The sequence below is a fragment of the Thalassophryne amazonica genome, chromosome 7 (assembly GCF_902500255.1).
Source record: "Thalassophryne amazonica chromosome 7, fThaAma1.1, whole genome shotgun sequence".
In the NCBI taxonomy this organism is placed as follows: Eukaryota; Metazoa; Chordata; class Actinopteri; order Batrachoidiformes; family Batrachoididae; genus Thalassophryne; species Thalassophryne amazonica.
In genome coordinates, this window is record NC_047109.1 from 4604492 (window position 1) to 4626285 (window position 21794).

The 21794-nt window shown below is 43.0% G+C and overlaps 1 protein-coding gene and 1 long non-coding RNA gene across 2 annotated transcripts in view; both read left to right on the forward strand.

Annotated features, from left to right (window-relative positions):
• Nucleotides 1–1199: 1199 nt before the first annotated feature.
• On the forward strand, nucleotides 1200–11471 carry LOC117513218. The gene is made up of 3 exons (XR_004561486.1): nucleotides 1200–1210; nucleotides 2492–2502; nucleotides 11404–11471. It is a non-coding gene; the product is annotated as an uncharacterized LOC117513218 (long non-coding RNA).
• Nucleotides 11472–18256: 6785 nt separating this feature from the next.
• The window catches only part of thbs3a (thrombospondin 3a), a 122451-nt gene continuing 118913 nt past the window's right edge, over nucleotides 18257–21794 (forward strand). The window contains exon 1 of the mRNA XM_034173744.1: nucleotides 18257–18504. Within this exon, the coding sequence (XP_034029635.1) occupies nucleotides 18426–18504 (79 nt within the window). The 5' untranslated portion in view covers nucleotides 18257–18425. The remainder of the gene's footprint in view (nucleotides 18505–21794) is intronic.

The window sequence follows — 21794 nt, forward strand, 5'->3', positions numbered from 1 at the left end:
GCAGATCACAGACATGACACAAAACTAAAGTCATTTCAAATGGCAACTTTCTGGCTTTAAGAAACACTATAAGAAATCAGGAAAAAAAGATTGTGACAGTCAGTAACGGTTACTTTTTTAGACCAAGCAGAGGGAAAAAAATATAGAATCACTCAATTCTGAGGAATAAATTATGGAATCACCCTGTAAATTTTCATCCCCTAAATTAACACCTGCATCAAATCAGATCTGCTCATTGACATTGACCCTATGTGTCTTTTTGCAAGGAATGTTTTCACAGTTTTTGCTCTATGGCAAGATGCATTATCATCTTGAAAAATGATTTCATCATCCCCAAACATCCTTTCATTGTTCAAAATATCAACATAAACTTGTGCATTTATTGATGAGTAATGACAGCCATCTCCCCAGTGCCTTTACCTGACATGCAGCCCCATATCATCAATGACTGTGGAAATTTACATGTTCTCTTCAGGCAGTCATCTTTATAAATCTCATTGGAACGGCACCAAACAAAAGTTCCAGCATCATCACCTTGCCCAATGCAGATTCGAGATTCATCACTGAATATGACTTTCATCCAGTCATCCACAGTCCACGATTGCTTTTCCTTAGCCCATTGTAACCTTGTTTTTTTCTGTTTAGGTGTTAATGATGCCTTTCGTTTAGCTTTTCTGTATGTAAATCCCATTTTCTTTAGGCGGTTTCTTACAGTTCGGTCATCATCATCAATTTTATTTATATAGCACCAAATCACAACAAACAGTTGCCCCAAGGCGCTTTATATTGTAAGGCAAGGCCATACAATAATTACGAAAAAACCCCAACGGTCAAAACGACCCCCTGTGAGCAAGCACTTGGCGACAGTGGGAAGGAAAAACTCCCTTTTAACAGGAAGAAACCTCCAGCAGAACCAGGCTCAGGGAGGGGCAGTCTTCTGCTGGGACTGGTTGGGGCTGAGGGAGAGAACCAAGAAAAAGACATGCTGTGGAGGGGAGCAGAGATCAATCACTAATGATTAAATGCAGAGTGGTGCATACAGAGCAAAAAGAGAAAGAAACACTCAATGCATCATGGGAACCCCCCAGCAGTCTAAGTCTATAGCAGCATAACTAAGGGATGGTTCAGGGTCACCTGATCCAGCCCTAACTACAAGCTTTAGCAAAAAGGAAAGTTTTAAGCCTAATCTTAAAGTAGAGAGGGTGTTCTGGTCTCCCTGATCTGAATTGGGAGCTGGTTCCACAGGAGAGGAGCCTGAAAGCTGAAGGCTCTGCCTCCCATTCTACTCTTACAAACCCTAGGAACTACAAGTAAGCCTGCAGTCTGAGAGTGAACCGCTCTATTGGGGTGATATGGTACTACGAGGTCCCTAAGATAAGATGGGACCTGATTATTCAAAACCTTATAAGTAAGAAGATGAATTTTAAATTCTATACTAGAATTAACAGGAAGCCAATGAAGAGAGGCCAATATGGGTGAGATATGCTCTCCTAGTCCCCGTCAGTACTCTAGCTGCAGCATTTTGAATTAACTGAAGGCTTTTCAGGGAACTTTTAGGACAACCTGATAATAATGAATTACAATAGTCCAGCCTAGAGGAAATAAATGCATGAATTAGTTTTTCAGCATCACTCTGAGACAAGACCTTTCTGATTTTAGAGATATTGTGTAAATGCAAAAAAGCAGTCCTACATATTTGTTTAATATGCACTTTGAATGACATATCCTGATCAAAAATGACTCCAAGATTTCTCACAGTATTACTAGAGGTCAGGGTAATGCCATCCAGAGTAAGGATCTGGTTAGACACCATGTTTCTAAGATTTGTGGGGCCAAGTACAATAACTTCAGTTTTATCTGAGTTTAAAAGCAGGAAATTAGAGGTCATCCATGTCTTTATGTCTGTAAATTTGCACCTTGGGGCAACTGTTTGTTGTGATTTGGCGCTATATAAAAAAAAATTGATAAGACAATCCTGCAGTTTAGCTAATTGGTGTGTGTCCTCTGGCTTCATGGATAGATAAAGCTGGGTATCATCTGCGTAACAATGAAAATTTAAGCAATGCCGTCTAATAATACTGCCTAAGGGAAGCATGTATAAAGTGAATAAAATAGCACAGAACCTTGTGGAACTCCATTATTATCCTTAGTCTGTGAAGAAGATTCCCCATTTACATGAACAAATTGTAATCTGTTAGATAAATATGATTCAAACCACTGCAGCGCAGTGCCTTTAATACCTATGACATGCTCTAATCTCTGTAATAAAATTTTATGGTCAACAGTATCAAAAGCAGCACTGAGGTCTAACAGAACAAGCACAGAGATGAGTCCACTGTCCGAGGCCATAAGAAGATCATTTGTAACCTTCACTAATGCTGTTTCTGTACTATGATGAATTCTAAAACCTGACTGAAACTCTTCAAATAGACCATTCCTCTGCAGATGATCAGTTAGCTGTTTTACAACTACCCTTTCAAGAATTTTTGAGAGAAAAGGAAGGTTGGAGATTGGCCTATAATTAGCTAAGATAGCTGGGTCAAGTGATGGCTTTTTAAGTAATGGTTTAATTACTGCCACCTTAAAGCCTGTGGTACATAGCCAACTAATAAAGATAGATTGATCATATTTAAGATCGAAGCATTAAATAATGGTAGGGCTTCCTTGAGCAGCCTGGTAGGAATGGGGTCTAATAGACATGTTGATGGTTTGGATGAAGTAACTAATGAAAATAACTCAGACAGAACAATCTGAGAGAAAGAGTCTAACCAAATACCGGCATCACAGATGTTGACTCCAGTTTCCTCCCATTCGTTCCTCATTTGTTGTACATTTTTCGATTTTTGAGACATATTGCTTTAAGTTTTTTGTCTTGACGCTTTGATGTCTTCCTTGGTCTACCAGTATGTTTGCCTTTAACAACCTTCTCATGTTGTTTGTATTTGGTCCAGAGTTTAGACACAGCTGACTGTGAACAACCAACATCTTTTGCAACATTGCATGATGATTTACCCTCTTTTAAGAGTTTGATAATCCTCTCCTTTGTTTCAGTTGACATCTCTCGTGTTGGAGCCATGATTCATGTCAGTCCACTTGGTGCAACAGCTCTCCAAGGTGTGATCACTCCTTTTTAGATGCAGACTAACGAGCAGATTTGATTTGATGCAGGTGTTAGTTTTCGGGATGAAAATTTACAGGGCGATTCCATATTTTTTTCCTCAGAATTGAGTGATTCCATATTTTTTTTCCTCTGCTTGGTCTAAAAAAGTAACTGTTACTGACTGCCACAATCTTTTTTTCTTGATTTCTTATAGTGTTTCTTAAAGCCAGAAAGTTGCCATTTGAAATGACTTTAGTTTTGTGTCATGTCTGTGATCTGCTTTTTTTTTCTACAGAATTAAACAACTGAATGAACATCCTCCGAGGCCGGTGATTCCATCATTTTTGCCAGGGGTTGTAGTTGTATGAACACTGTTTCTGAGACCTGCTTCATGTCTGTGTTTCGTGGAGTCGACCAGCTTCCGTCTACTGTGAACAGGTCTTCCAGTCCAGGTCCTTTTTCTTGCTCTGCTTTTCTTGGTTTTGCCTCACAAACTGTATTTTTGACGTCACCCCACAGGTTTTCTGTTGGATTCAGGTCCTGGGGTTGGACCGGACTCTCCGTAACGTTAACCTGGTGGGTCTGGAACCAAGATGCTGCTGACTTGTTGGTGTGTTTGGGGTCGTTGCCTGGTTGAATCATTTCCTCTTCGAGTGTTCTGATCTGTTCAAACTGATCCCGGGATGTGATCAGTAGACCTGAGAAACATCTCCAGATCATGATGCTCCACAGGTTTCACTGTGGCTTCAGTCTGTGACCCCGAGACCCAAAAAGAACAAAATACTGCTCTGTTTCTCTGCAGTCCAGTCAGTGTGTTCTTTGTCAAACCTCTTCACATGTGGGTTTTTTTTTCCCCCCCACAGTGGGACTCTGTGGGGTCTCTTGTCCGTTTGTCTTCACACAGACATCTTCTAGTTGTTCCAGGACTCACAGGGACCTTCAGACCTTCTTTGATCCTCGTCTGAGTCTTTGTCATTTTAAATGGTGGTTTTCTGTTTTCTGCTGTTTTTTTTTTTTTTTAAACATTTCATCATTGTTTTAGCAGGTTCTCACTTTCTCCACGTCTTTGTGTGTTTTCCTCTCTGCAGTCAACTTTTAATCAAAGTACTGCATTGCAACGACTCCTTTGACTCGGAGAGAAACACAACAACCAGCAGGAAGAACATTTACTGTCTTCATCCTTCATTTATCTTCTTTCTGTGAAGTTTAGTTTTTTTGTTTTGTTTTTTTTCCTGTGTCATCTTCAAGTGGCCTGAGTCCGAATAAAATCTGTTTAAAATGAAGTGGACCAGAATAGAACCAGAATGAGGTACACACACTGCAGAGAGTCACTTCTTCGTGACTAGAACCAATCACTGCTGACTAGTCACTGATGAGCAGAACCGCTCGTTAGTGAGCAGGACTGCTCTTGTTCTTGCTCCGTGTATGTGGTGGAGACGTCCGCTGATGTCAGCAGGGACGTTCTTGTCTCTGTCCTCAGCCTGCCCTCTACACCTGTATTTGGTGCTGCCGATGTCTTTGCAGGAGAATGAAGGTCTGAGTATCTCCTGACTGCAGCAGGGAGGTGGTTACTTTGGATGGGTGTGGACGGACCAGTTGTTTTCTGGGTGGTTTCCATCCAGAACCAAAGATGGTGGAGGAGTTATGACTGTCATCAAGGACAATTTCAATTTTAAAAATAATTTAGGCTGTTTATCAATCAATCAATCAACATTTATTTATAAAGCGCTTTACAGCACCGACTGGTGTCCAAAGTGCTTAACATCAAAAACAAATTCACAAAAATAAAACATATAGAATAAAATTTTAAAACGTAAAAAAAAAAAAAAAACGTCACCTCCCCACTAAGTGTTAAAAGCCAGTTTAAATAACTAAGTCTTTAACTTAGATTTAAAAAGTGCTCGGTCAGGAATAGTACGTAACTCAAGAGGTAGCTCGTTCCACAGTCTGGGGCCAGCTACCGCGAAAGCACGATCACCCCAGTGTTTATATCTTGACCTCGGAACATCTAAGTAAAGCTGGCCAGACGCCCTTAAGGTCCTACTGTAGGTGCGCAAAGTTAAAATTTCAGACAAGTAGGGAGGTGCAAGGCCATAAATAGCTTTAAAAACAAACATTAAAATTTTAAAATCAATTCTAAAATGAACTGGAAGCCAGTGGAGTGAGTACAGGACGGGCGTAATATGCTCACGTCTAAAAGTGTTTGTTAAAAGACGAGCAGCAGCATTCTGCACCAACTGGAGACGTGCAAGAGAAGACTGATTAATGCCTGAATAAAGTGCATTACAATAATCAATTCTGGAGCTGATGAAAGCATGAATGGCGTCTCAAGATCACGTCTACTGAGAAAGTGCTTTATTTTAGCCAAAAGGCGAAGTTGGAAAAAAGTAGCTTTGACAACAGAATTTATCTGTTGATCGAACCTCAAACAGCTGTCAAATATCACTCCCAAATTCTTGATAGCTGGTTTTACATAGTTAGCCAAAGCACCAAAATTTGGTGTTACCACATTTGGTTTGCCAGAGCGCTGAAACACCATGATCTCAGTTTTACCATCAATCAGGTAAAGGAAGTTTCGGGACAGCCACTGCTTTACATCACGAATACAATTAAATAATGATGACAAAGCATCACTCCCATTAGTCCTCACAGGTAGATAGATTTGCAGATCATCTGCATAACAATGAAAGGACAGGTTGTGCTGGGTTATAATTGACCCCAATGGCAGAATGTACAAAGAAAATAGAATAGGCCCAAGAACAGAACCCTGCGGCACTCCACAGCACAGAGGAGCAGTTGATGAGGAGAGGTCCCCAGTCATGACAGAAAAGCTCCTTTCAGCCAAATATGATCTAAACCACTTAAGTGCAGTACCATGAATGCCAATAAAATGTTCCAACTGGGAGGCAAGTACTGTGTGATCCACAGTATCAAAGGCTGCTGTGAGGTCCAACAGAACCAGCACAGCAGGATTCTCTGCATCCACAAACAAAGTGATATCATTATAAACTTTTAAAAGTGCTGACTCAGTGCTGTGTCGTGATCTAAACCCGGATTGGAATTTTTCAAGGATGAGATTGTCTTCTAAAAATGATTGTAACTGTAAAAAGACAACCTTTTCTAAAACCTTAGACAGAAATGGCAGATGAGACACAGGTCTAAAATTAGATAAAACTGATGAGTCCAGGTGAGGTTTTTTAAGAAGTGGTTTAAAAGCAGCTGGAACAGACCCTGATCTAAGACAAGCATTGATAAAAGTTAGGAGACCCGCTCTAACAGTATTAAAAACCTCCTTCAGCACTTTAGCTGGAACAACATCAAAAGGACAACTTGTAGATTTTATGTGTTTGACAACATCAGCGAGAGATGCAAAAGAAATGGGCTCAAACTGCTCGAGCACAGCAGAATGTGCACGAGGAGCAGACAACTCAACATTACAGCTCTGATCAGCGTTTTGTCTGACTGATGAAACCTTGTCAAGAAAAAAACTGAAGAAAGTTTAACAAAATGAATGACACAGAACTGTGTGTGTGTGTGTGTGTGTGTGTGTGTGTGTGAGGGGAAAAAGCCCCATTTCCCTTTGGCCCGCCCCAACACACAGCTGCACATGACATCATCACAGAGCCATGCAGCCCCGCCCCTCTGTTAATGTGAAACACTTTCTGGGTGCTGTTGATCTCCATCAGCAAAATTTTTACAAATGTTCAGTTGTGAGTGTTTAGACACAAGCCGCACCCTGCCTGAGTGAATGAGGTCACCTCACCACAAAGGTCATGACCCTAACTAACAGAAAAAACAAACAAACTCAAAACTACTGAACTGATCTGAGAGGTTTAGGCTGAGGGCATCAAAACACTTTTTAAAACAGTCACAAACACTTTCCTGTGCAGGCTCATTAAGTCATTGGGTCAGTCACAGTGACCTTTGCCCTGTCTGTGATGTGAATTTTGACAGATTTTAATGTTTCATTTTCAACCTCAGAGAATCTCCAGCAGTCAGAAATAATCATCTGTATTGGACATGTGACCATTTTCCTCACACAAATCACCCGGTGAAGAATTAGAGAAAATTTAATTACCTTTGATGTTATTACTGAAATTAATTAGCTACCTTTGATGTTGTAACTGAAATAAACTAGCTGCCTTTGATGTTATTACTGAAATTAATTAGCTACCTTTGATGTAACTGAAATAAACTAGCTGCCTTTGATGTTATTACTGAAATTAATTAGCTACCTTTGATGTTGTAACTGAAATAAGCTAGCTGCCTTTGATGTTATTACTGAAATTAACTAGCTACCTTTGATGTTGTAACCAAAATAAACTAGCTGCCTTTGATGTTGTATCTGAAATAAACTAGCTGCCTTTGATGATGTAGTTGAAATAAACTAGCTGCCTTTGATGTTGTAGCCAAAGTGAACTAGCTGCCTTTGATGTTATTACTGAAATTAACTAGCTACCTTTGATGTTGTAACTGAAATAAACTAGCTGCCTTTGATGTTATTACTGAAATTAACTAGCTGCCTTTGATGTTGTATCTGAAATAAACTAGCTGCCTTTGCTGATGTAGTTGAAATAAACTAGTCGCCTTTGATGTTATTACTGAAATTATCTAGTTACCTTTGATGTTGTAACTGAAATAAACTAGCTGCCTTTGATGTTATTACTGAAATTAACTAGCTACCTTTGATGTTGTATCTGAAATAAACTAGCTGCCTTTGATGATGTAGTTGAAATAAACTAGTCGCCTTTGATGTTATTACTGAAATTATCTAGTTACCTTTGATGTTGTAACTGAAATAAACTAGCTGCCTTTGATGTTATTACTGAAATTAACTAGCTACCTTTGATGTATCTGAAATTAACTAGCTGCCTTTGATGTTGCATCTGAAATAAACTAGCTGCCTTTGATGTTGCAGCTGAAATAAACTAGCTGCCTTTGATGATGTAGTTGAAATAAATTAGCTGCCTTTGATGTTGCAACCAAAGTAAGCTAGCTGCCTTTACTATTACTGGTAACATATTAGTTCAACAGTGCTGTTACTGTTATTGGTTTATTGCGTTTTTGTAGTTAAATTTCTTTACTCAGTTTAATTAAGTGGTATGTTGCTGTATGAGTGAAAACTGTAGTACTTTTAATGTCTTCTGCCACTGTTTGTGAAATTAAAAGCACCTGCTTACAGGAGAATACCAAAAAGACAAACAGCTGTGCATGCGCACGTGCTCAATTTTGATCACGCACAAACGGGGAGAGCTGACATTTGCTGTTGGATATGTTTATGTATTTTGGGTCAAGGGTGAACGGCGCCAAAACCGAATGTTTTGGTGCCATTAGGTTCAGAACCAAACTCTGAATCTAACTCTGAACCTAACTGTAACCGTAATTCTGACCTTAATTCTGAACCCAACTCTAACTCTAACCCTGAACCTAACCAATGATGATTGTCACATCAAAGGATCAACAATATCCAGGTGACTTCCAACCTGAACCCTCTAATGAAAATCTAACTCACAATAATAGGGGATCTGGTGAGTACACAAATCATGAGCCTATAAGGCACAAGGAGCACATTGAGAACAAAATGAATGTCTGCTCTTCCTAAAGGAATTTATTAAATAAAATGCCAATATTACCAGTTTTCAGTAGAATGAATTTTCAAACTGAACCATACGATCTGGTATATTGGACTGGGGATACAGCATCAAAATATTTAAATTTCTGGTTGAATAACATATTTTTTTATTTTTTTTTGGGGGGGGGGGGGGGGGATCATTTAAATGCAAATTCCCCCTTTCAATAAACTTTATCTGGTTAATAATATGTGGGCTTTTGGACTGGAGAATAGAAACGCAGATCTGTTATAACTAAAAGGAGTAGAAAGGAATTGGATCTTTAAGTTAAATTTAACTGATTTATTTGGCCTAAATATGAAGGGATAATTATCCAATAATATTTGATTTACCTTCTTCCCCCTGAATATTTTTAAGTATTATTTGTGCATGGGTCACAAATCTCCTAATAAAATGATTGTCTTGTGTGGCTTATTAATTCTGACCTTTGACCACGGGTTCTGAGTTTTTTTGCTTGAAGTGTGTTTTTTCTCACATTTAACATTTGCCTACTAACAGTAAAACTTTAAGGAACTACTTATGACATGTCAGATTTATGATTGGGGGATTTGTGACATCATGTATACTTGGGGAGAAGAGGGGTTTTAACTATGATTCTTTTTTGAAGTAAAAAGTTATTTAAAAACCACTTCTTTAAACTATCATTGAATCCAATCCAACATCTTACTTGGCAGGGGAGGCATTTTATTCATTTATTTTATTATTTATTTATTTATTCATTTTAATTTTTTAATTTTGGGAGTTTCTGACCCTGAGGAAGACTATTACCGCGTGTGCCAGTGTCAAAGACATGGTGATAATTCTGTTCCTAACCTAACCCTAACTCTGACCCTAATTCTAACTCTAACCCTAACTGGGACCCTAACTCTAACTCTAACCCTAACTCTGACCCTAATTCTAACTCAAACCCTAACTGTGACCCTAACTCTAACCCTAACTCTGACCCTAATTCTAACTCTAACCCTAACTCTGACCCTAATTCTAACTCTAACCCTAACTCTGACCCTAATTCTAACTCTAACCCTAACTCTGACCCTAATTCTAACTCAAACCCTAACTGTGACCCTAATTCTAACTCAAACCCTAACTCTGACCCTAATTCTAACTCTAACCCTAACTCTGACCCTAATTCTAACTCAAACCCTAACTCTGACCCTAATTCTAACTCTAACCCTAACTCTGACCCTAATTCTAACTCAAACCCTAACTGTGACCCTAACTCTAACTCTAACCCTAACTCTGACCCTAATTCTAACTCTAACCCTAACTCTGACCCTAATTCTAACTCAAACCCTAACTGTGACCCTAACTCTAACCCTAACTCTGACCCTAATTCTAACTCTAACCCTAACTGTGACCCGAACTCTAACCCTAACCCTAACTCTGACCCTAATTCTAACCCTAACCCTAACTGTGACCCGAACTCTAACTCTAACCCTAACTCTGACCCTAACTCTAACCATAACTGTGACCCGAACTCTAACTCTAACCCTAACTGTGACCCTAATTCTAACTCTAACTCTAACCCTAACTGTGACCCTAATTCTAACTCTGACCCTAGCTCTAACTCTAACTCTGACCCTAATTCTAACTCTAACCCTAACTGTGACCCGAACTCTAACCCTAACCCTAACTCTGACCCTAATTCTAACTCTAACCCTAACTGTGACCCGAACTCTAGCCCTAACCCTAACTCTGACCCTAATTCTAACTCTAACCCTAACTGTGACCCTAACTCTAACTCTAACCCTAACTCTGACCCTAATTCTAACTCTAACCCTAACTGTGACCCGAACTCTAACTCTAACCCTAACTCTGACCCTAATTCTAACTCTAACCCTAACTGTGACCCGAACTCTAACTCTAACCCTAACTGTGACTCTAACTAACTCCCTCTTCCATTTAATGTAACTTTGGTGAAAGAGCGCCCCCACTGGCACAGTTGTGAACAGACAGACAACTTGGCCTTTAAATCAGGGAAGTGCGTCCACGGAGTGCAAGTAGGATTCAGTTCCAGTGATTGACAGGAACAGTCTAGTTCAGGGGTGGCCAAGTTCGGTCCTCGAGAGCCACCTTCCTGACACTCTTAGTTGTTACACTCTTAGTTGTTACACTCTTAGTTGCTACACTCTTAGTTGTTACACTCTTAGTTGTTACACTCTTAGTTGCTACACTCTTAGTTGTTACACTCTTAGTTGTTACACTCTTAGTTGCTACACTCTTAGTTGTTACACTCTTAGTTGTTACACTCTTAGTTGCTACACTCTTAGTTGTTACACTCTTAGTTGTTACACTCTTAGTTGTCTGAGTTTCACACCAAAGAACTCGTCCATGTAAGCTGAGTACTCACTGAATGCAGTCTGGTTCACAAATATTTGGACAGTATTCTTTCTCTGGTCTCCACCACAGTGGACTTCGAGTCAAACAATCCAGATGTTGACTCCTGTTTTCATTCAAAGGGTTTGACATTATGGTCATTTTTAGACTCAGTCTGTCCACATTTAGAGACTGTAAGTACTTCAACACACTCAATAAAAGGATTATTTTAACACAAATCATCTCTCTTTTTTTCCGACCTGTTTTCTGTAATCGTAGGATGAACATATGAACATTTCCATCGTTCTCTCAGAAATCCAAACTGTGGCACTTCTTAAAAACTGGCTGTGCCAGAAGGAAATAAGTGAGGGAAGCCACCAAGACACACAGACACCTCTGAAGGAGTTCCAGCTGCTGTGGCTGTGAGTGGAGGAACTGCAGAGAACCATGTTTGTCCCACAGCTGCATGGTGGACCAGGTTTAGGCAGACAGCCTTCATGTTTCAGGTCTCAATCTGTCCACCTTAAAGGTGCAAAATGATTCAGCTCAGGTCTGTGAGCACAGAGCTGCTCGTCACCACATGCACAACAGCTTTGGTCCTGGTTGACAACCACCTGGGCAAAGACCCGGTCCATCACCACCACCTCTCCAAATGAACCACCCATCTGCTCAGGGGTGTCAGACTGGGGGGGGTAAAGGGCCCAGAGCATGGGGGGGGGGGGGGGGGGGGGCACAAAAAACTGGCATTAAATACATTTTTGTGTTGCATGTTATTAATGTCCATACAGTTCATGTTGTAAAAGAATATAATTAGAATGAATGTATAAATGTTGCAAAACATAATTCTGCTCTAACAATAATATTGAAAGATCTCTGAGGGCCCTTCCACCCCTGCACAGTTGTACAATGGTTTAGTCCAGGTGCACAGGCGACATGCTGCCCCCCCCCCCCACACACACACATCCCAAACGGGATCTGACAGAAAGAGGTGTTTAGTAGAGCTGAAACAACTAATCAATTTAATTGATTATTAAAATAGTTGTCAACTAATTTAGTCATCGATTAGTTGTTAAATAACTTTGTTTTACCGCAAATGTTTCGTTTCTTCCATATAAATCAACTGTTTCTGCAGCGCGGCTTTGCTTTGAACCTTGAACCAATCGAAGCAGTTTGTCAGACCAGGAACTGTCCTTCAGGCTAGCACGCAGGGAGGCTTTCATCGATCTGTGAAAACGTTCGCAGAGGCCATTACTCTGGGGGTGGTAGGCCGTGGTGCGGTGGAGTTTAACTCCCAAGCTACCTGCGACAGCGTTCCAAAGGTCAGAGGTAAATTGAACGCCCCGGTCTGAAGAAATGTCTGATGGGGTGCCAAAACGGCACACCCAGGTGCCAATAAATGCCCGTGCCACATCAGCCGATGTTATAGATGACAGTGGAACAGCCTCTGCCCACCGTGTGGTCCTGTCGACCATAGTGAGTAGATGAGTGTAACCCTGGGAGGGCAGAAGCGGGCCAACGAGGTCGATGTTGACGTGGTCGAAACGTCGTTCCGGCACTCGAAACTGTTCCAGTGGCGCTTTGGTGTGGCGGTGTACTTTGGCATGTTGGCACGCTACACAGGTGTTCGCCCAGTCTCTCATGTCCTTTTTGAGACCATGCCACACAAACTTGGCTGCCACCAGCCGTTGTGAGGCCTTGGTTCCAGGGTGTGAGAGGCCATGGATGGCGTCAAAAACAGGTCGCCTCCACTTCGCAGGCACAACCGGCCTAGGAGAGCCCATGGAGACGTCGCAAAGCAGAGTGGTGCCAGCATCGCCAAATGCCACATCCTGCAGCTGCAGCCCAGTAACGGATGAACGGCAAACCTGCACGTCCGGGTCTGTGGCCTGCTCTGCTGCCATGCTGTCGTAATCCAGGCCAAGGTGGACCGCCCCCGCAACAGCGCGGGAGAGGCAATCTGCGACATGGTTGTGCTTTCCAGAAAGGTGTGCAATGTCCGTCGTGAACTCCGAAATGTAAGTCAGCTGTCGCTGTTGCCTGCCCGACCATGGCTGAGTGACTTTGGACATGGCGAAAGTCAGAGGCTTGTGGTCCACAAAAACGGTGAACTGGCGTCCCTCCAGCAGTGAACGAAAGTGTCGGATGGCGAGGTACACCCCAAGTAGCTCCCGATCTAAGGTGCTATACTTCCGTTCACTGGGACGCAACTGCCTGCTGAAAAAGGCGAGAGGCTGCCAGGCATTATCCACCCACTGCTCGTAAACCGCACCGACTGCATAGTCTGAGGCGTCCGTGGTAAGTGCGATTGGAGCGGAGGAGGAGGGATGGGCCAACATGGCGGCTTTAGCCAGGGCTGTCTTAGCGTCCGCAAAAGCCTTGTCTCTTTCCGGGCTCCAGCCCACAGTGTGCTTAGGCTTGCCGCCTTTCAGAGCCTCGTATAAGGGCCGCATGATTTGGGCGGCCCTGGGGAGAAAACGGTGGTAGAAGTTAACCATGCCTAGGAACTCCTGTAAGGCTTTGACAGTGAGTGGGCGTGGGAAAGTGGTAATGGCCTCCACTTTTGATGGAAGAGGAACGACCCCGTCCTTTGTGACTCTGTGCCCCAGAAAGTCTATGGTGGACAGGCCGAACTGGCACTTGGCTGAATTGATGATGAGCCCGTGCTCGGCAAGTCGCTCGAACAGAGTGCGTAGGTGCGAAAGGTGCACTGAAGGTGATGAACTGGCCAACAGGATGTCGTCAAGGTACACAAACACGAAAGGCAGATCCCGTAACACAAAGTCCATGAGCCGCTGGAAAGTTTGAGCAGCATTCTTGAGGCCAAATGGGGTGCGCAGGAACTCAAACAAACCAAACGGCGTGATCACAGCTGTTTTTGGGATGTCGAGAGGGTGTACGGGCACTTGATGGTATCCTCTGATCAGGTCCACTTTTGAAAAAATGACCTTACCAGCCAGGTGCGCTGAAAAATCCTGGATGTGTGGTACTGGATAGCGGTCAGGCGTTGTCGCGTCGTTGAGCCGTCGGTAGTCCCCGCAAGGGCGCCAGCCCCCCCCCGGCTTGGGGACGAGGTGCAGGGGGGAGGCCCAAGGACTGTTGGAGCGACGAACAATCCCCAGGCGCTCCATGGACTTGAACTCTGTCTTGGCCACGGCAAGCTTGTTCAGCTCGAGACGTCGAGCGCGGGCATATACAGGTGGGCCAGTGGTGTCAATGTGATGCTCGACACCGTGCTTGGCCATGGAAGAGGAGAAAGTGGGCTGTGTGAGTGCTGGGAACTCGGCGAGCAGACGCTGGAAACTGTCCGTGACAGAGAGCAGGCTGGAGAAGTGCAGTGCATCGGAGTCGTTGAGGAAGCATGCATACGAACAGAAAGTTACGGCGTCGATCAAGCGCTGATTTTTAACGTCCACCAACAGTCCATATGCACACAAAAAGTCTGACCCTAAGAGGGGAACGGCTACTTTGGCAGTCACAAAGTCCCAGCTAAAGCGTTGGCCCCCAAAACACAGTTCAACATGCCTTGTGCCGTACGTACGGATGGGGCTACCATTGGCGGCTTCCATGGGGGGGCCGTGGGTGTCAGCTACCACGTCCACCTGTGAAGCAGGCAGTAGACTCCGCTGTGCCCCTGTGTCACAGAGGAAACGTCGTCCAGAGACGGAGTCATGGATGAAGAGCAGCCTGCCGGCATGGCCAACGCTCATGGCCACTAGTGAGCGCCGGCCGTGGCGTTTCCCACTCCACTGAAGCTGCATGGAGAACAGCATTGTTTGGCCTTGGGGCCAAACCTGGCATGGTAGAAGCACACACCTGAAGACCGCTGCCGATGCGGGGCTGCTGCTGCGATGAGCATATGATCATCCGGTACCTCTGATACAACACCAGCAGGGAGAAGGGCGGCTGCGCAGGGTTGCTGACTCGCCAGGAAACACTTGTCAGCCTCAGCAGCCAGTGCTCTGCAATCAGTGCTGGCGGTGTTGGCCAAAGCAGCTCTCACATGAGCAGGCAGTTGGCGTGGGAAAAGGTGGAGGAAAAGGAAATCTGGCTTGTTGTCGCCAAGCAGGTCGAGCATTCTGTCTATTAGCTCTGAAGGCTTGCTGTCACCGAGCCCTTGAAGACCGAAAAGCCTATTGGCCCTCTCAGCGTCAGACAGTTCGAATGTTTGAAGTAGGTATTCTTTCAGAGTTTCATACTTGTCTGTCAGAGGAGGACTTTTAAGAAGGCTCACCACTCTTGATGCCGTAGAACTTCCGAGGGCAGATACTACGTAGTAGTATTTAGTTTCGTCAGTGGAGATCTGACGCAAGGCAAACTGTGCTTCAGTCTGAGCAAACCAGGCCGAAGCAGAAGATTCCCAGAATTCGGGGAGCTTGAGAGACACAGCGTTGGCAGTCATGACGATCTGGATACGTCCAGCAGACAAACGTCTGGGTCACCAGTGTAGAAGTTGTCTTTTGATGAAAAGACGAGCCGAAACTTCTCTCAAGACTCTTTGAGTCGAGTTTATTAACAGACTACCAACATGTCGCCGTAAGAATATATGGACTACAAACATGGCATCGCGCGCCAACAGAAAGGCAGGCAAAAAAAGAGCATGTCACCCGAATTCTTAAAGGGACTGCTCCTATTATATGAATCACATGGCACCTAACAGAATACTCATAAGAAAGTGAATTATGCCGTCAGTGTTGAGAGCACTACAAATGCTTCAATCTGCGAATCACTGCTTTGATCTGGTGCTCTGTTGATTCATTGTTTTATTTCGCTTTATCTTAATTTTTCCACACTAAAACCCCAAAGAGTATATGTCTGTGAGTAACATTTACCTTTTTATGTTATGTTGACCTGTTATGTTCTTCTGAAACAGTTGATAGATGTATTTTATAACTTAAAAACGGGACCGATGCTAACGTGTTAGCGTGTCTATGGCGTTTTCAATGTTAAAGTTAGCATTAAGCTGTTGCAGCTGTCAGCACATTTGTTTTCTGTATAATAATTAATGGCTCAGCGTTTGTTGTCGTAAAAGAGTCAAATGTATTACAAATTGTAATATTTTTTAATTTATTTTTTAATTTATTTTTTTATTTATATATTAGTAATAATAGCAAAAACAATAACAGTAATAATAACTAATATTGCTACAATACAATTTTAGAGAAAGAAACAAAACAACGTGATTAAACACAACAGAAAAGATAAATCCAACTAACAATGAACATAAATAAATAAATATAGAAAGTATAATTAAGTGTTTCCTGTGAACACTGAGTGACTCTTAAACCTCCACTTCATCCCTGTTTTATTAAGTTTAATAACAATTTGTTTTGGTCAAACCACATCTAAGCTGTGTTTTTGCAAAAGAAAAAAAATAAAATGCAGTAAACTGCACATTTGTGTCTTTTTTCATGAAAATATGTTTTTAAAGATCACATATTCCACTTTAGTCAGGCCTTTAAAATACTTTTCTGGACTCTTGCTGTAATATGTTGTCAGTGGTTGAGATAGTTGCTGTAGGCATCTAAAAATGCTCATAATTGGTTGAAACCTGATGGAAATCTCTTTGTGGTGTGTCAGTCATGTATGTATGCGCAAAATAAAACAAAACACTACTCCAGGTATGTTTTTGACACGAATATAACCAGTGTTGGGGAAAGTAACTTTGGAAAGTTACTTCATTAGTTAATCTATACAGTTATATTTTACAGTTACTTCTTACATTTACTTCATTAGCAGCTGCAGACACCTTGTCGGCAGCTGCTGAATGTAATTAATAAAGTTACTCATAATCTAATTTGGTTATTTTTAAGATTTAGTGCTCAGAAAAGTAACTATTAGTTACTTTGCTGATTAGTTACTTTTCTGATTGCTCATTCTTACGAGTAACCAAGTTAGATTACTCGTTACCTTATTAGTTACATTACTTATTAGTTGCAAGTTTTCTGCAGATTCTAATAAAGTAATTGCATAAAGCTGCTAATGAAGTAACTGCATAAAGCACCTGTATAAAGCAACTAAAAAAGTAACTAAAACTTGTCAAAGTTACTTTCCACAACACTGAATATAACATAACTTTGTTACAAGCTCAAACGTTGTTGTGTGATAAAGGCCTTTTAATAATAACTCACTTAAAGAAATAATGGCAAAACTCACATGTAAGTTAAAAAAACAAAAATGATTAATCGAAAAAAATAATCAACCAATGAATTGATTACTAAAATAATCGTTAGTTGCAGCCCTAGTGTTTAAGCTGAAATAAAATATGTCTTTCCTAAAAAAAAATCAAAGTCCGGATTTCAAAAAAGAAGAGAAAAAAGGACAGGGAAAGAAAACTAAATGAGAGAAAACAGCTGCTAACCAAATTCTTTGAAAAGAGACGTGAGCTTGAAAGTGAGCTATACTGAGTTGGGGGGTCTGTGCATTTTAACAGACCCCCCCAACTCAGTATAGCTCCCCAACTTTAAAAAGGGTTCTGACTCCCAGGTGTGGTCTAAGGTATACATGATTTAGACCTGGTTTGACTACGCATTAGAAATTTGGTGTTTGCGTTATACTGGAGCAGATAACTGTAACAATTGTTCATTTCTGGAAACAAGCACCAAAATTGGAACACATACAAAAAAAAAAACAACCTGAGTATCCACTTGAATTTTCATTAGGCGGCCAGATAGGGGTCAATTGAGGAATTACACAGGGGTCAAAATTTAAAAATGCTCCAATCATATTGAAAGCTATACCACATTATTTGTCTGATCACAACAATACCAAAAAGGTATAGTTTGGACTATCTATGACTGAACGTTATGGAGTTATGGGGTAAAAACAACAAAAATGGTGACAAAGGTCTTTTTCAGTTTGTACAGGGGTTAGAAGTTAAAGTTGCTCCAATTTTGGTAAAAAGTGGTGCAAAGTATTGGTTGAAATAATAGGATTAATAAATGAAATAGTTTTGACTGTGTTGAATGTTTGGTCTGCAAGGTAAAGGTAGAGCAATGTCAACATCCATATATATATATATATATATATATATATATATATATATATATATATATATATGATACACATAAATAACGAGGTCAGTGTTCTGTGAAGGCCTGAGATATTTTTAAAATTATTTTTCTTTTATTATCACAGCAGGCGCGCTCCCGCGTGTAGTCGCGGGCTGAGCCTCCGGTCACACGCACGAGCCGCTTTGGAGAGCTGAGCGCGTGACCGCAAATAGTTTGAGGTCCAGGTCTGGTTCCCGCGCACGCTCTTCTGCTGGGACTCGGGTCTGTCTGGTCCGTGCTGCTTTGGATCCGGTTCTCCTGTTCCGACAAGTTCGGTTCTCGGTCCGGTGGATTTGGACGCAGTGTTTCTTTGGATCGGTTTCGGACGTCATGGGTTGGACTGTGGCGGTTCTGCTGTCAGTCATCAGTGTCCGGCTCGCAGGAGGACTGGACGGACCGGACTCACAAGGTACCAGAACGTCAGAACCTGATGCTTTAGATTTATGAGTTTTTAACAAAAAGAAAGACACGAGAAACACTCAGAACCGAATTCTGATCGTAACATGTGACTTCAGAAGAACCAGATTATCAGCTAGCACCACCTAACTTCCGGAGCGGTTCCGTTCTGTGCTAGCTGGGTAAGGATTTGTTTCTTAAAGCTGGAGTTCTCAAAGTTCTGACCCGGGACCACATCTAGACCTCAGACATTTACCTCAGATCCTGAAGTCCAGATCAGGGTCACAGTCCCTGGAGGGAACTATAGGCTTCACTTTCTCTATCTGCTCCCGTTCTTCCTTCAGACATCAGGACTTCTGGATCTGCTCCAGTTCTTCCTTCATACCTTGGTACTGCTGGATCTGCTCCAGTTCTTTCTTCAGACCATGGTACTGCTGGATCTGCTCCAGTTCTTTCTTCAGACCTCAGTATTGCTGGATCTGATCCAGTTCTTCCTTCAGACCTTTGTACTTCTGGATCTGCTCCAGTTCTTCCTTCAGACCTTGTCACTGCTGGATCTGCTCCACTTCTTACTCCAGACCATGGTACTTCTGGATTTGCTCCAGTTCTTCCTTCAGACCATGGTACTGCTGGATCTGCTCCAGTTCTTTCTTCAGACCTCAGTATTGCTGGATCTGCTCCAGTTCTTCCTTCAGACCTTTGTACTTCTGGATCTGCTCCAGTTCTTCCTTCAGACCTTGTCACTGCTGGATCTGCTCCACTTCTTACTCCAGACCATGGTACTTCTGGATTTGCTCCAGTTCTTCCTCCAGACCACAGTACTTCTGGATTTGCTTCAGTTGTTCCTTCAGACCTTGTCACTGCTGGATCTGCTCCAGTTCTTTCTTCAGACCATGGTACTGCTGGATCTGCTCCAGTTCTTTCTTCAGACCTCAGTATTGCTGGATCTGCTCCAGTTCTTCCTCCAGACCATGGTACTTCTGGATTTGCTCCAGTTCTTCCTCCAGACCATGGTACTTCTGGATTTGCTTCACTTGATCCTTCAGACCTTGTCACTGCTGGATCTGCTCCAGTTCTTTCTTCAGACCATGGTACTGCTGGATCTGCTCCAGTTCTTTCTTCAGACCTCAGTATTGCTGGATCTGCTCCAGTTCTTCCTTCAGACCTTGTCACTGCTGGATCTGCTCCACTTCTTACTCCAGACCATGGTACTTCTGGATTTGCTCCAGTTCTTCCTTCAGACCATGGTACTGCTGGATCTGCTCCAGTTCTTTCTTCAGACCTCAGTATTGCTGGATCTGCTCCAGTTCTTCCTTCAGACCTTTGTACTTCTGGATCTGCTCCAGTTCTTCCTTCAGACCTTGTCACTGCTGGATCTGCTCCACTTCTTACTCCAGACCATGGTACTTCTGGATTTGCTCCAGTTCTTCCTCCAGACCACAGTACTTCTGGATTTGCTTCAGTTGTTCCTTCAGACCTTGTCACTGCTGGATCTGCTCCAGTTCTTTCTTCAGACCATGGTACTGCTGGATCTGCTCCAGTTCTTTCTTCAGACCTCAGTATTGCTGGATCTGCTCCAGTTCTTCCTCCAGACCATGGTACTTCTGGATTTGCTCCAGTTCTTCCTCCAGACCATGGTACTTCTGGATTTGCTTCACTTGATCCTTCAGACCTTGTCACTGCTGGACCTGCACCAGTTCTTCCTTCAGACCATGGGACTGCTGGATCTGCTCCAGTTCCTTCAGACCTTGTCACTGCTGGATATGCTCCAGTTATTTCTTCAGACCCTTGTCACTGCTGGATCTGCTCCAGTTCTTTCTTCAGACCTCGGTACTGCTGGATCTGCTCCAGTTCTTCCTTCAGACCATGGTACTGCTGGGTCTGCTCTAGTTCTTCCTTCAGACCCTGGTACTTCTGGATGTGCTCCAGTTCTTTCTCCAGATCATAGTACCCCTGGATTTGATTCAGTTCTTCCTTCAGACCCTGTCACTGCTGGATCTGCTCCAGTTCTTTCTTCAGACCTCAGTACTGCTGGATCTGCTCCAGTTCTTCCTTCAGACCTTGTCACTGCTGCATCAGCTCCAGTTCTTTCTTCAGACCTTTTACTGCTGGATCTGCTCCAGTTCTTCCTCCAGACCATGGTACTTCTGGATTTGCTTCAGTTCTTCCTTCAGACCTTGTCACTGTGGGATCTCCTCCAGTTCTTTCTTCAGACCTCGGTACTGCTGGATCTGCTCCAGTTCTTCCTTCAGACCTTGGTACTTCTGGATCTGCTCCAGTTCTTCCTTCAGACCATGGTACTCCTGGTTCTGCTCTAGTTCTTCCTTCAGACCCTGGTACTGCTGGATGTGTTCCAGTTCTTCCTCCAGACCATGGTATGTCTGGATTTGCTTCATTTCTTCCTTCAGACCTTGGTACTGCTGGATCTGCTTCAGTTCTTCCTTCAGATATCTGTACTTCTGGATCTGCTCCAGTTCTTTCTTCACACCTCTGTTCTTCTGGGTCTGCTCCACTTCTTCCTTCAGACCTCGTTACTTCTGGATCTGCTCCAGTTGTTCCTTTAGACCTTCGTACTTCTGGATCTGCGCCAGTTGTTCCTTCAGACCTCGGTAATTCTGGGTCTCCTCTCCACCATGATGTCTGCTTAACCTGAAGTTTGAAGTCCCACAAGATCTTGTCTCTGGCTTTCTGAACCACCTTTAGTAGTGCCTCCCATGTGGAGACGGGAACTTTTCATCTATATTTTGGCACAGATCCCAGTCAGTCATTTCTAACTTGATAAATGGAGAGTCAGCTTGGTGAAAGACGCAGGTGGGGCGCCACGTGAGTTTGGCAAAATGAGACATTTGAGGATTCTTTGTCTGAAGAAGTGTCTGTGTCTGTTCCATTGAGTAAACAGTCTGAGAATAGTTGTGCACATTATTCATGAATTTGTATCACAATGCCGCCTGTGACCCTAACTGGTGGTCTGGCCTGTGACCCTTGCTGGTGGTCCAGGCCTGTGACCTGGCTGATAGTCCGGCCTGTGACACCTCTAGCCTGTGACCCTAGTGTCTGTGTCTGTTCCATTGAGTAAACAGTCTGAGAATAGTTGTGTACATTATTCATGAATTTGTATCACCAGTGCCACCTGTGACCCTGGCTGGTGGTGCGGCCTGTGACCCTAACTGGTGGTCTGGCCTGTGACCCTAGGTGGTGGTCCAGGCCTGTGACCTGGCTGATAGTCCAGCCTGTGACACCTCTAGCCTGTGACCCTAGCTAGTGGTCCGGCCTGTCACCTGGCTGTGATCCGGCCTGTGACAC